At 41.3% G+C, this 14,588-nt stretch overlaps 1 protein-coding gene and 1 long non-coding RNA gene across 2 annotated transcripts in view; one reads left to right on the top strand and one right to left on the bottom strand.

Annotated features, from left to right (window-relative positions):
• Window positions 1-10,696: 10,696 nt before the first annotated feature.
• Window positions 10,697-11,605, top strand: LOC149525768 (uncharacterized). The gene is made up of 2 exons (XR_016348523.1): window positions 10,697-10,836; window positions 11,273-11,605. It is a non-coding gene; the product is annotated as an uncharacterized LOC149525768 (long non-coding RNA).
• Window positions 11,259-14,588, bottom strand: part of RNASEH2B (ribonuclease H2 subunit B) — a 56,139-nt gene continuing 52,809 nt past the window's right edge. The window contains exon 10 of the mRNA XM_075919086.2: window positions 11,259-11,374. Within this exon, the coding sequence (XP_075775201.1) occupies window positions 11,342-11,374 (33 nt within the window). The 3' untranslated portion in view covers window positions 11,259-11,341. The remainder of the gene's footprint in view (window positions 11,375-14,588) is intronic.

Genomic DNA, 14,588 nt, shown 5'->3' with positions numbered 1-14,588 from the left:
GTGGAACTCCTTGCCAGAGGATGTGGTGAAGACTAGGACTTTAACAGGGTTCAAAAAAGAGGTAGATAGATTCATGGAGGTTAGGTCCATCAATGGCTGTATTAGCTAGGATGGATAGGAATAGTGCCCCTAACCTCTATTTATCTCTAAATGGGTGACAGGAAAGGGATCAATGAGGATTACCTGTTGTGTTCCCTCCCTCTGGGGTATCTGGTATTGGCCACTGTCTGCAGACAGGGCTTGATGGATGTGAGGGGGTCCACTCACCACCGTAGCAGGGGTCTGCCGTCTGCCTCCGGAATCAGCTCCTTTTGCTGGCAGAGTACCTTCCCTCTGGTGGGGCTTCCCCTCTTTCCTCCAGGCCGTGTCGTCCTCTTAACCACACTGCCCTATGGCAGTGCCCAAGTCCGTCTCTGAGCCCCTCTTTCAGGGGTTGTTGTTTCTCCACCGGGTCGTTATGCAGGCCCTGCAGTCTGGGGGTTTGTTTGGCTAGAGCTCCCCTAGCCCTGCCTTGCCCTCCCCAGCCCTGCTCTAGCTCCAGGGAGCCTCCTGCTTCCCCAGCAGCCAGGCCCTCACTGACCTTCCTCCTGGGAGCCGCCACAGCCCAGGTTCTTATATAGCCCCTAGCTGGGCCCTCATCCCCTGATGCAGCCCCAGCTGGGGCTAAACTCCCCAGCCCTGCTTCAGGCTGGGGTTTGCCCTTAAAGGGCCAGTGCAGGACGAACGCCCTGTCACACACCCTCCCCCTTAAGTATTTCTCACGGGGGGGGGGGGTACCTTTAGCCACCGGTTGCACCTGCACTGTCAGTCTTTATAGGAGTTCTCCGAGGCGGAGGGGGACCTGGACCCACCCTCTCTCCAGGTCCCAGCCCAGGACCCTAAGGGTAGGCGTCTGCGATGCGCTGCCCGACCGGGGGGGCCATAGCCGCAACTCACCGGTCCCCGGGTCTCCCTGACCCTGTCCTGGGCTCCTTCCTCCGCCTTGGTCCATCTATGTCCGCCGCTTCCCTGCCAGGGGGGCTCACCTCCTCCCACCGCTCTGGTCTGCCGCGGGTGCCTGCATGGCTCTACCGGCGTGGGTCTGAGTCCGGGTTCGGCGCCCTGCTGGTTCTGTCCACCGGGGTGGGATGGGGCCCTCTCTCCTCTTTCCAGGCAGGGAGTCCTCTTTTAAAGCTGGCGCCCTTTCGAGGGATGCTGGCGCCTGCACCTTGGGCCACTCGTGGCCCCGCCCTCAGGCGGCTGACTCCGGGGCCAGCAGCGCCTGCGCGGGTGGTCGCCGCCGAACAGGCACGGCAGAGCCGTCCCGATCCTCCGGTGGCTACGCCCCCCCCCGGCGCTTGAGTGCGGGGCGCAGGGTTAGTGTCTGCCGCCCCGTCACAATGGACCTTTGGTCTGACCCACTGTGGCTGTTCTTATGTTCTTAAGTACTCCCTCCCTCCTCCTCACCTTCCCATTTTATTCCTTCTCCTACTTCACCTTCATGTCTTCTTCCTTGCTATCCCATATACCTGGAAGACCCATATTCACAAAGCCAACATTCTCTTCCTTCTTATGTTTTCTCTTAGCATTTCACAGTAAACATGGGTTTATGGAAAATTATGTCAAATTAATCTGATTTTTAAAATAGTGATTACGAATTTGGTTAATAAAAGTAACAGTACTGATGAAACAGATGTCTGTATTAAGACCACTGGTTTGGTACTGCACAACCAGGTACAGATTAGCTATTCTGAAGGCCAGGAGCGAACAGATTTTGTGGGGGCCTCTTAGGTTCCAAGATGGGGCCAAAATGAGTGGTTCAGTGATGGGGCAAAAAAGAGGGGGTTACTGGGGTGTTGGATGGGGTGCAGAGTCTGGGTGGAAAGTAGGGTGGAGAAGTGGGCTGGGATGGAGGTAGAGTGGTGCAGGAGGAGGCTGGGGATTCGGGTGCTTACCTGGCACAGCCCCCGGGGGAGTAACATGTGGCTCCACAGGGAGTAATAAACAATGAAGATGACAGGTCACTGATACAGAACGATCTAGATTGCTCGGTAAACTGGGTGCAACTATAAAGTTATACAAATAGTAGCAAAGAAAAAAAACCATGTCACACTGTAATCACACCTTATACACTACTGTAATAATTTTAGCACAAAAGATGCCTTGCGAGGTATAATTTGAAAATAAATAACTCACTGATCATTAATATTCTTGTGTGATATATGTATGTAAGGTTATGAATATATGGTGGAATTATAACTAAAGTATGTTTAAACCAGCTATGTCAGGAGAATTGTGAAACAAGTCTACCTAAACAAAGGAATGTGTTTATCTCTATTTACATATAAACAGTGAACAGACATGAAGCTAACAGGAGGAGGGAGGCAAATTTAAAACTAACAAATGAGGGAGAAGACAGAATAGGATCTAAACCCAGCAAGAGAAAGAAGCTTAGTCTGGGTTTTACTTTACAGAAGAACCCATTTCAACGGTTTACTAGTATATAAAGATAGGGGGCTGAAGCTCAAATGATAAGCTACTGAATAAACTAATGTATAATACAGTAATATTGTATACTAAGTAAATAGATGAGGTCTTTTCTGAAAGCTAATGACACACAGGTGATTAATATTGTTTAGAAATATATGTATTACCCCTAAAGGAGGATTGTGATCGATTTTGTAACCAAGGCGGGTGGAAGTCAGAATGCGATCAGCATATTGCTGACAGGCTGTTGGGGTCAGAGCTGCTGGACCAGGGCTGCAGCTTTACACAGACACTCAAGGTGTGACCTACATGCTGGCAGGCTGGTTGTGAGCAGCCCAGGCTGGAGCTCCAACAGCAAAGCATTGTGAAGCACCCAGAGTTACAGGACAGACAGCAGCACAACCCCTCACCAATCTGGATGATCTACCCTTCCCCACAAACCCTGACCAGACCATGACACCATACTTGCCTGGGAGGCAAGAAACTCCGAAAAGGACTGGGGGTGGGGAGGAAGTCAGGGTGAATAATCAACATAATATGAGCACCCACTGTGATACTGTGGCCAAAAGGGAAGATGTGACCATTGGAGGTATAATAAGCAGAGGTGAAAGTAAGCGGGCGCGCCCTGGTGCACAGCTCTGGCAAGAGTTGGCTGAGCTGCGGCAAAAGCCAAAAGAGAGCTCAAGAGCGGGCAGGGACCCAGGTTGCAATAGGACAATACCTGTAAGAAATTTTAAGTTACTTTCATTGCTGATAATAAGGAACATAAGAACGCCCATACTGGGTCAGACCAAAGGTCTATCTAGCTCAGTATCATGTCTTTCAACAGTGGCCAGCACCAGATGCCCCAGAGAGAATGAACAGAACAGGCAATCATCAAGTGATGCCTCCCCTGTCACCCATTTCCAACTTCTGACAAACAGATGCTAGGGACACCATTCCTACCCATCCTGGCTAATAGCCACTGATGGACCTAACCTCCATGAATCTATCTAGTTCTCTTTTGAGCTCTGTTAAAGTACTGGTCTTCATACGATCACAAGCAAGGAGGTTATTTGATCTGTTTGGGGTTTTTTGACACTGATGCAAACACTGCTTGAATATTGTGTCCTGTTCTGGGACCCACAATCCAAGGATGTTGGCAAACAAGAGAGGATTCACAGAAGAGCCACCGGAATAAATAAAACACTGGGAAAACCTTCCTTCCAGCCAAAGGTTCAATCTGCTTAACCTAACAAAGAGGCAGTTAAGGGGTGACTTGATTACAGTCTATAACACTCTGCCTGAGGAAAAGAAATTTTATAATAGACGACTCTTCAATCTAGCAAAGACATAACAAGGTCCAATAGCAGGAAGTTGAAGTGAAACAAACACAGACTAAAAATAAGGTGTGAATTTTTAACAGAGAGAAATTAGCCCTTGGAACATTTATGAAGAATTGTGGTGATTTCCCATTACTGGAAATATTTAATGCCTGTGACAGCTATGTGGTCAATTCAGCCTTGAAAATTTCAATCAATACCCACACACATTTAGCAGAATGCGTGCACTAGCTTATCCCAGATTGCCCATATTTTAATCCACACTTTTGCATCCCTTTTTGTTTTGTTTGTTTGCTATCCTTGTGCATTATACTATGTCTAAAATTAGACTGCAAGTTCTCTGGGTTGAGGATCATACCTTCTAACTGTTCTTTAAATGGCCAAGCATGACAGGCAACTGTAAAAATAAACAGTGCCATAGAGTCAGTCAAAAAGCTACATAAAAAGGGCCAAGAAAGACCTTACAAGTATAGTGGCCCCAATTATAGTAAAGAATCACTGGCAAACTCGTTTATTTTGATTGGCTTATTGATTTAAACTAGAGCCCAACCATCTGTTCTAAGAACATATTAAGTTAAAGCACAGGATAGTACAACTATTGTAATGAGTTATAGCTTTTTAAAAAATAGTTCTTACCTACTACCAAATGCTTTTCACATATTCTAGACACGAGATTGGAGGAATTGCCTGTTGTGGTTAGATTGTTTCCTGATATAGTAAAATACATGGAAAAATTGAGGGATGGAAGCATGTTGGACCACGAAGAATTCTATGGGGAGAATTGGATCTTGGATCACATTCTACGCAACCATCCCCAACCCTGCCTAGGATACCTCTCATCTTCTCACTCCTTCTACTTAATTTCTCCTCTCATTTTTCTACTTTCCTTGCTGCATAAATGCTCCTGTCCCTGGATCACAGCTTTTGGCAAGTGCTTCTGGTCACTGAATAGTGGCACTGAAAGAGAAACTTAAGATTTAGTCTTAAAAAACAAGCACCTTTGAAATAAAAATCACATTAGACAATCATCCTACAGTTTGCCTCTTGGTCTAAGCTGCACTTTCCAACCACTTGGCTAGTAAAAAAGACAGATGTTAACAGGCTATGTCAGCAGTTCTTTATTGTAACAAATCCATTACAGACTTCTCTACTGCACTCTCTTTCTTCCCCAATTCCTTACAACTCTCAGTCATTGCCACCTAGTGACTTAGTATGGAAATGTAGGTTGGGATTTATTGATGCCTATGTTGGAACAGATAAGATAAGGGTATGTTTACACTACATCTTATGCTGGCATAATTTGTCACTCGGGAGGGTGAATAAATCGTGCCAGAGTGACAAATTACTAGGACCCAAGTGCTAGTGTGGACAGTGCTATGTTGGCAGAAGAACTTCTCCCATTGACATAACTACTTCAGCACCCGTGAGTGGCAGAAGCTAACCTGCTCCCAATGGCTTAGAGCAGCTACTTTCGAGAGCTTACAACGGCACAGCTGAGCCTCTGTAAATTTTCTAGTGTAGTCGTGCTGTAAGATTTTGCCTGGTGTTATGCAGATGTGTTAAATGGGTGAGGGGACTGCAGTCACAGAGAACTACTATATCTACTGGAATTCTTGCAAGATTCCAGAGGCTGTGATAGCACCTACCAAACTCTGATCCTAGGATGTCTGGCTAGCACGGCAGTGCAGCCAGGCCCTTTGCCCCTTATGGGTACCATACACTGCAACTGGCAGAACACATTATGACATGAGAGATAACAGCAACTATACCTAGTGTTTGCTAAAATCAAAATTATACAGTAGTATCTTCAATTGTAAAGAACTGTGGCAACTTTTGGTTGTGGAAACAAACTGAGCTATTAATCTTGCAATAATTGTATTCTAGATACAAGCCCAACCTGCAAACTTTGACTCTGGCTCTAGTCCTAACCTTTCCAACACTAAGGGTGCGTCTACACTGCACCATTATTTTGAGATAACTAGAATTATTTCAAAATAACAATGTGAACGTCTACACAGCAATTCTATTATTTTGAAATAAATTCGAAATAACGGATGATTTTTTCCAATTTCTGACAAAACCTCATTCCATGAGGAATAACACCTATTTCAAAATAGCTATTTTGAAATAAGGCATGTGTAGACATTCCGCTGCTGCTATTTCAAAATAGCTCCTAAGCAGGCTGATTCTAAATTATTCCTCCACTGTGCCTCCTGGGTTCTAAATCGAGATAGCATGTTTATATTAGGAAAGTCTGCCTCGGACCAATTTTGAGGCTTCCCTGCAGTTTAGAAGTGCTATTTCGAAATAAGCTATTTTGGAGTAACTATTCCGGAATCACTTATTTCGAAATAGCTGTGCAGTGTAGACATACTCAAGATTTATTCATATCTGGGATATTGGGTAAGCCTCATTCTACTGCGTGCAAGATTCTATCCCTCCCCATCCTACCCATGATTTATAATAGCAGAAAGGAGACTTTATATTTCCTCATCTTTTTAAAAAGAACAAGATGTGGTCTCCCATCATCTCCAGTGGGGTTTGCATGTTCTGCAGTCGACATTTGTTAAAGTTCAGGCTGAATTAATTCATTTTTAAGAACTATTTTTAATTTCATTGGTAACACTGAATTAGTGCTATGCAGACCAATCACACAGCAATGTAATGCTTGTCGTATTGCTTAGTAATAAATCAAACTGGGGTAATTTTGGGCTTAGTATAGAGACCTATATATTGTCTTTTATAAATAAATCAGACCTAATACAATTTCTGTAATGAACACTCCATCATTGTCTACACCTCTAATGATGTTTCAGTTACCAAAACTCTGAAATAATTATCAGTAGCGACCAGCTGTTTTGACAATAAAATGAAAAATATTTAAAGCTAAAACATTGGCTATTTTTGAGATCATTCAAATATTGCTAAATCAGGTTGGAAATGTATTTAAAGTCTCATACTGGACCCTCACACACCAAAAATGCCATCATTTTTTATCAAATGGGTTGTTTCCAGTACTAAGCACCAAAATCCTAACTATAACTAATACATTTATGGTGAGAAGAATGTTTGAGAGTTCCATTCCTGATCCTAAGTCACCGTGGAGTCAGGGGAAGATTGGGCCAAATTTGTACAAATCAGCCTTTGATTTTGAATATTGTAACTCACTATTTGGGTGACTAACCTGAGATATCTTGCTCACAATGGTCATAAGTGTTGAGGATCTGCAACTCAAGTTGCAGTCCCTGGGAGCTGGGCATGATCGACACCTTTGCAAAGAGGATTACAAGCTACATAATAAGCACCTGAAAACCAAGTAATCCAAAATTAGAGGGCAATTTTGAAAATGTGACCCTTCCCTTTTCTATCCATTTACCACATGTATAAAATAGAAGTAGTAGTTGCTTACCTTCATAGGTGTATTATTTTAACTAGAATACAATCTCTATTTTCCAAACGTGTTAGAGGACACTAAGTAAATTCAGGTAACTGAGGTTGTAGATAATTAAGGCAATTTTCAATATAACGGGTGTTAGGAGACATGACCCCATTTAGAATAAAAGTGTTTCAGAAAATTGAGCTTTGGATAAATGAAATTGTATTATAGGCCTTCATTACAGTTCTTTGAACATGTAGAACAATGTAAGCAATTTTTTTTTTGGGGGGGGGGGGGGGAGGAGAAGATCCTGCTGGGCTAAGCACAATGTGAGTGTTGATTTCCTTTAAGTTTAGTGATAACATTGATTTCCTGCTTCATCCTTCATGAGAAGGAAAGCACATATTTTAAGAAAAACATACACAGCTGAAAGATACGTAGGTATAGCGATCAGAACCTTGTTTACTTTCTTCTTTGGTTCTTGTTAACACTAATACATAGATTTGACCACCAATAAACAATGACACCTTTGCTTTGCACCTTGTTCTCTGGTGTCTACGAATGAAAATGGAGTAAATTAAGTCTCCTGATAATTCCAATAACTTCTTGTCAGTATTTAGTGCATATTCACAGAGACACCAAAATAAATAGTTTGGCAAACATACTGCTCATCCCCTATGTCTGATTAACAGTTCTTTGTTAAAGTCAGAGAAAAGTAACTGGGTACTACTTCAGTATAGTTCTATATGTTCATATACATACATTTTACTATGTAAGTGGTGGTGATATACATGTAATAAATTATGTGAATATAACATGATCTCTTCCCATCCAACCAACTCAGAGGCACTCATTCTGCATTCCAAATCCTTGAGTAAATTCATACACATACAGACATACACAATATGCAGACATCAGTACAGAAAAGTATTTAAGCATGGGCCTAAGTGTATTACTGAATTGTTACCCACTTACATAATGATTTTTCCCTTTATACGTTAGTCAGCTATTTTTACCCCACTCAGTTTAAGAATTGAACACTTGATAACCTAGCACAGACTAATACATTAGTTGATAGGGTTACCAGGAGTCCGGTATTTTCTGATTTTTTTCCCCGCCAGGAGGCGAAAATACCAGACACCTGGCAACCCTACGACACACTCAGCAACCGGGCCCAGCCCATGGACACCTCGCCAGGCGCCCCTGGATGCCCCCCCACATCCTTGCTTACCTGGTTCCGTAGGGTCTTGTGTTGTCGCTGGAAGAAGAAAAACAAAATGGCCACTGGAAAAAAAGCTCTTCTTAAAGGGGCCATACTGAGTTTAAAATTTTTTTGTTTTGCTCAACAACTTTGGTCCTCCTCCCTCCCCCAACAGAATTTTTTTTTGGAGGGGTTGGGTGGGATGTGTTTGGTATTTTTGGTTAAACCATCTGACAACCCTATTAGTTGACAGTAGTTTATTTTCCATGTGAAACTACTGTAAAGGCTATTCCATAAATGTCCATGGGTAAGGGATATTTCTTTATCCTTCTTAAATTTAAAATACAATGCAATACACAAACTCAACCATACTTTTTAATAAATTATACTATATTATTTATATATCTCATATTTTGAATATGCATTAGCAAAAATAGAAAATGCAGTGTAGATTAATAGAATTGACACAACAATCAATACCTTTTGAAATCTTTATTAAAATACACATTAACTAGCCATGAAAAGTAATCAGTGCTAACTAGTCCAGTGCAAAGCCAGTGAGAGAGACAATCTTAGTGTAGATTTCTAAAATGAGTGTTTATAAAATAACTAATTTCATAACTGCAGAACTGTGCCAAAATATTTCTTCTTTCAACCTGAAATGTTATACATATATTTATTTGAAGTGTTGCAGCTCTGTTGGTCCCAGTAAATTAGATGAACAAAGTGGGTAACTTTCCAGTAATTTTTACTGGATCAACTTCTGTTAGTGACAGACAGGCTTTCAAGCTTACAAAGGGCTCTTCTTCAGGTCTGGGAAAGGTACACAATGTGTCACAGCTATATACAACATTCCACGATCAAAAGTATGTCTTTTTCATCAACACAAGTTTGTCCAATAAAAGATATTACCTCACCACCTTGCAACTCCCATACATATTTAGGCTTTATGTACACATACAGGCCACCTGCAAAATGCTTTGGTCAATTGGATTCATAGGTAAGATTCATAGAAATATATCGACTGTCATTTAAAATCACTGTTAATTACTAGAGTTTACAACATTTTACAAAATTATATGTTAACAGCAGTTAGATAAAGGCAATCATTTTTGAAGACACATACCATATGCTTGATAGAACACAGTGCATGTTACTAAGCAGTGTTTTTTGCACCACTTAGGGAATTTATGTCCTTTCATATAATCCCATTGCCATTCTTGCTCATAGAAATAACTCCTCTAAAATTTATCATGCATGCACCGAAACTAAGGCCTTGTCTATATCTACACGGAGATTGATTTTCTGGAGTTTGATTTAGTGGGTCTAGAAAGCTACTCCATGAGGTCACGAGGAGTATGGGAAGTTGACAGAATATCTCCTGTCAACCTCCCGCAGTGGTACAACCTCAGAAATTTGGTTTAAGGTATGTCGACTCCAGCTACACAATTTTCATAGCTGGAGCTGTGTATCATAAACTGAATTTCTCGCCCAGTGCAGACCTGGCCTAAGATTCTCTCATTATTTTTTGGCTTCTAACTGCTGATATAATCCAACAAATGGATTAATTTGTATAAATATAAAACCATCTCTTCAGTTCTAATATAAAATGCACATTTTCAGTACCATTATCCATTAAAAAATACTAGCGCTCAGCCTTGTTATGATCATACTTTTGTACTCCTGCATTTGTAATGAAAACAATGATTCAAGACTAAACATTAGAGAGTTATGCAAATCAAACTTCTATAATTTCAGGGAGTACAGGTGAGGCACACTCACATAATAGATTTTTAATTTATTCCCAAATTCAGAATTTAGCAGCAGGGGTATTTTTTGCCCAATTTTTAATGCTTTCCTATCTATAATGAATAGTCTGCTTCCCAGCAGAGTTTGGAGCCCTCAGCGTGAGAGAGGCTCCTCAACAGTGTGTGTAGATATGTAACCAAATCTTCTTAAAATTATCACCACTTAATCAGAAACTTTATAAAACCAATGAAAATCATTTAAAATCCTAGGGCCACATGACATCTTTTAGGAGCTGATTTTCAAACCTCTGGCTTTGATCCACGAAAGTATATAAGCATATGCTTAATTTTACCCGTGAGGTGGATTTTATGGATATCACAAATGGAAGGTTAAATGGGACTGCTCATGTATTTCAAGTTAAGCATGTGGGTGTGCGCCTTACTGGATCAGTATCAAAGTACTGAGCACCTTACAGGCTTGGGCCTTTAGACCCTCCCACAGCAAAGTAGTTAACCATGTGAGCAAACACATTGGACTACTCCATTACATTTACACATGTGCTTAAAGTACCTTCTTGAAAAGGTCTTGTAGAGCAATGTTATATTAGCTATAAAATTTGAAGCCACATAAGATTAACAAACAGCTTGTTCAACAGTGTTATTTGTTGACATTAGCTGTTTCTTAAAGCTTAGGGATGCCTTGTTCTAAGAATTCACTTTTAGGCTGTGTCCAGACTCCATGCCTCCGTCGACGGAGGCATGTAGATTAGCCAGCTCGGAAGAGGGAAATGAAGCCGCGATTAAAATAATCGCGGCTTCATTTAAATTTAAATGGCTGCCCCGATCTGCCGATCAGCTGTTTGTCGGCAGATCGGGAGAGTCTGGACGCGATGCCCCGACAAAGAAGCCTTTCTTCATCGACACAGGTAAGCCTCGTGAAACCAGGTTTACCTGTGTCGATGAAGAAAGGCTTCTTTGTCGGGGCATCGCGTCCAGACTCTCCCGATCTGCCGACAAACAGCTGATCGGCAGATCGGGGCAGCCATTTAAATTTAAATGAAGCCGCGATTATTTTAATCGCGGCTTCATTTCCCTCTTCCGAGCTGGCTAATCTACATGCCTCCGTCGACGGAGGCATGGAGTCTGGACACAGCCTTAGAGAGCACATAAGAAAAAGTCTTTAAAAGCTGAATATGAAAGGTGATATAACCAAGCCACATTATGTTCCTCATTTCTTCCTCTGACATCTTTTTACTGACATCTAGAAAGAACAGAAAAAACAGATAAACAAGCATCAATCTATTCAAATAAGAATCAATGCATTTTATTTTCTCTTTAAAATCATTCTATCCTGAACAACAGCAATAAAAACATGGGAAAACATCAGATACTTGAATCCAAGTTTAGCAAAGGCAGGTTAATCCAGCAGGAGGGGAAAAAAAGTAAAACCACATTTCTGTAACAGTGGTGCCATATTGTTCAGCTAACAAAGCAAGAAATGTCACAGCAACACTTCATAATGACCATTCTGCTACTGCTGGCCTTTCACTGTTACTATATTTAAAGCCTCATTTTGGTAAGGAACATTATTTTATATATCTGGCACAATATGCTTTTTATAATTTCCTACAGATTCATGTTAAGGAAGTTTCAAATATGCTAAATGTATTTTATTGTTTCCTAAAGGGAAAGGACATTTTTAAAAATTGTGGGTTTTTTTAAACTTGAAAGCTCTAATGCTTTTGGAAACAGCTTGGGCTTTTGTAACATATGAATTTCTGCTGGACCAAAGACAATCACTAATAAAATCACTATTGTTATAAGTTACTGCATGGCTGACAGCTGACATTGAGATGTGACACAGTAATGCAGAATGCATCTGTGCTCACAGGAAAAACTCCAGACTTGCCCTGGCAAGCAGGGATGAATGTAGAATTCATGTACAGAAAATTGGTGCACTAGATAAGAAGTCAAGATAGATACTTTCCATCTGTACCAGATGTTCTGTCTGTGACCTATCCCCCACCTATTCAGGAGTTAAATTGACCAGCCTTTTTAAGAGCAAAGTTCACAACTCATTTAACTCATGTAAGGCTTTGCTTTTAAAACTGTATTTCATTGGCATTCTGACTTTTAAAACTTCGTACTGTGAAACCCAGAGTCAGTGCTTGCTTTAGAAATCCATTCTCATGCTTCTGCCCTTTCCTGCATCTCTATCCTCAGATTCTTCAATAACCCTTCCAATCTTGGTGCTCTATTCAAGCTTTCCTCCTGACTATTTCTTTTCATTCACTCGCAACTCTGGGTTTTCTTCCTCACAGCCTTTTCAATGCTTGATGCAGACCTTCAAGTAACATAAATTAAACTCTGTCATTGTCTTCTAAAACATTTCTAAACCACCACAGACTGTGTGAAGCCTTTCAGTTATAACAGTCATAAAAGTTTGTTCCCTTCCCATAATACATTGTGCCAATTGGAACTCAAGGGTGGGATTTTCCTCAGGTACTCATAAGAACGGTCATACTGGGTCAGACCAAAGGTCCATATAGCCCAGTGTCTTCCACCAGGCTCTTATTACGTATAAAATGCAGCATCCCAGACCAGCGCTAGCAAGGACCCAGCAGCCAGGACCTGGCTTCTGCTGAGTCTAGCAGCCCCTGTTTGCTAAACACATGGCCCTGTCTGCCACGAACAGAAGCTGCTCTGGCATAAGCCTGGACCGCCGCAAACAGGGTCTGCTTGGCAGCTGTAGCCTCCCGTACCCCGCTGTTGCCTCTGATAGAGGCAGTAGGGGGAACCAACTTTTAAACTGGCTCTCCACAGCACTGGCTCCTGTTTCCCCCCATTGCTGAAGCAGCAAGAGGAGGGGAGGGGGGAAGCGAGAGCAAGAAGTCAATATTCCACTCAACTACCCAATAAGCTTATGCTTATCAGATAGTCGACTAGTCATCTACGCACTAACATCCCTAATTAGGATAATGCAAAGTGGTTTTGAAAACATCATTCTTAAGACCATAGGACACAATTATTTATGTTTAAAACTCTTAACAATTCACAAGAACATTTCCTACCAGCTGCTCTTCAGTATTCCATATAGTGCTACAATGCTAGAAATCACTTACATTCCCAGGACAGAAAATCAGTACAACAAAAAGTGACAAGAGAAGTCTCAAAAGAAGCTTATATAGGAAGAACACAGATATGATGATATCTAGTCTTAATGGGTAAGAGCTGTTTAGCTGATAGATATTCACTTCTGAATGGTACATGAACTTCAGCCCTTTTTCACCGAACCCATCAGTAGAAGACAAGTTATAGACTGATAGCTACCCTTACTAAGTGATCAGAATTTCATGGCTCTGCATGATTTACTTTCTTTCAAACCAACCACGTTCTGATATTCATCTTTCCCTTGTTTCCTGCAGCTTATTTTTACAGTAGTAACAAATATGAATTATGACAGATAAAGGTGGATTCATATTGTAACTTGTCTGTGAATTATTTCTTTATTTTATTGCCAAAATGACAGCTCTTCCATCCCAGCTCCCTTACACAACAAAAGTTTAGACACCCAAGAGTGGAATTTTGATTCTATGTGACTGATGAGCACAATTTCAATTAAAATTGGAGTAGGACTGGGGGATGCTTATTTATCAAAAACATTCAGCTATGGGTCTACTAAAATGATTCACGAATTTGTGTTAACTTTACACTTTTGACTGAACTGAAAAAAATCAAAACATTTTGATAACAAACTAACATGTTTCATTTCTACTAGACTTGCATTTCAGAAAAGATCTAGATTCACAACATGGCTGGAGTGGGTGAGGGGAAAAGATGGTGCTGCCATACTTAGAAGATTTAGCCAAATGGCTCACATGGGATGAGACACATTGGTTCAATTTTCCTTTGTGCCTAATTCTGTGACTTTGAGTCACCTCCATCCAGGAAAGAACTCTAGCCAGCAGTCTACAAGATATTCTGGTGTGCAGCTTTCTCAATCTCTCCTGTTGAAGCTATTCTACTGTTTATAAAATACTTGAGTGCAGAGAGAGACACACACACTATTGGCTGCAGTTAGGAAACCCGCCTTTTTCTCTTTTGCTTATTTGGATTTATTGAGATTAGGTCATTAGGAGTTTTTGAAAAATCACAGTCTTGTTCCTTAAATAAATATTTGGTTATTTATTTTGATAAGAAGCTAGGATTCTTGGAATCAAACACAGTGAAAGATACACAGATTTTTAGTAGATGTATCAATTGCAGTGATGTTATAATTTTTCAAGATGTAGAAATGTATACACAGGGAAGAACTATGAAGATACATCCACAGAGGGGAAAAAGTCCCCAGACCAGGTGCAGCTGGCCTGTGTCAGCTGACTCAGGTGCACAGACTAAATATCACTGTGTTAGCTATCCAAGCGTAGGCTGGAGCCTGAGTTCTGGGATTCTCCAAGGGAAAAAGTTCCAAGAGG

This window comes from Pelodiscus sinensis, chromosome 1 (assembly GCF_052426305.1).
Source record: "Pelodiscus sinensis isolate ZL-2025 chromosome 1, ASM5242630v1, whole genome shotgun sequence".
NCBI lineage: Eukaryota > Metazoa > Chordata > Testudines > Trionychidae > Pelodiscus > Pelodiscus sinensis.
The sequence above is the reverse complement of the archived record's forward strand: the minus strand, read 5'-3'. Positions and strand labels throughout refer to the sequence as shown.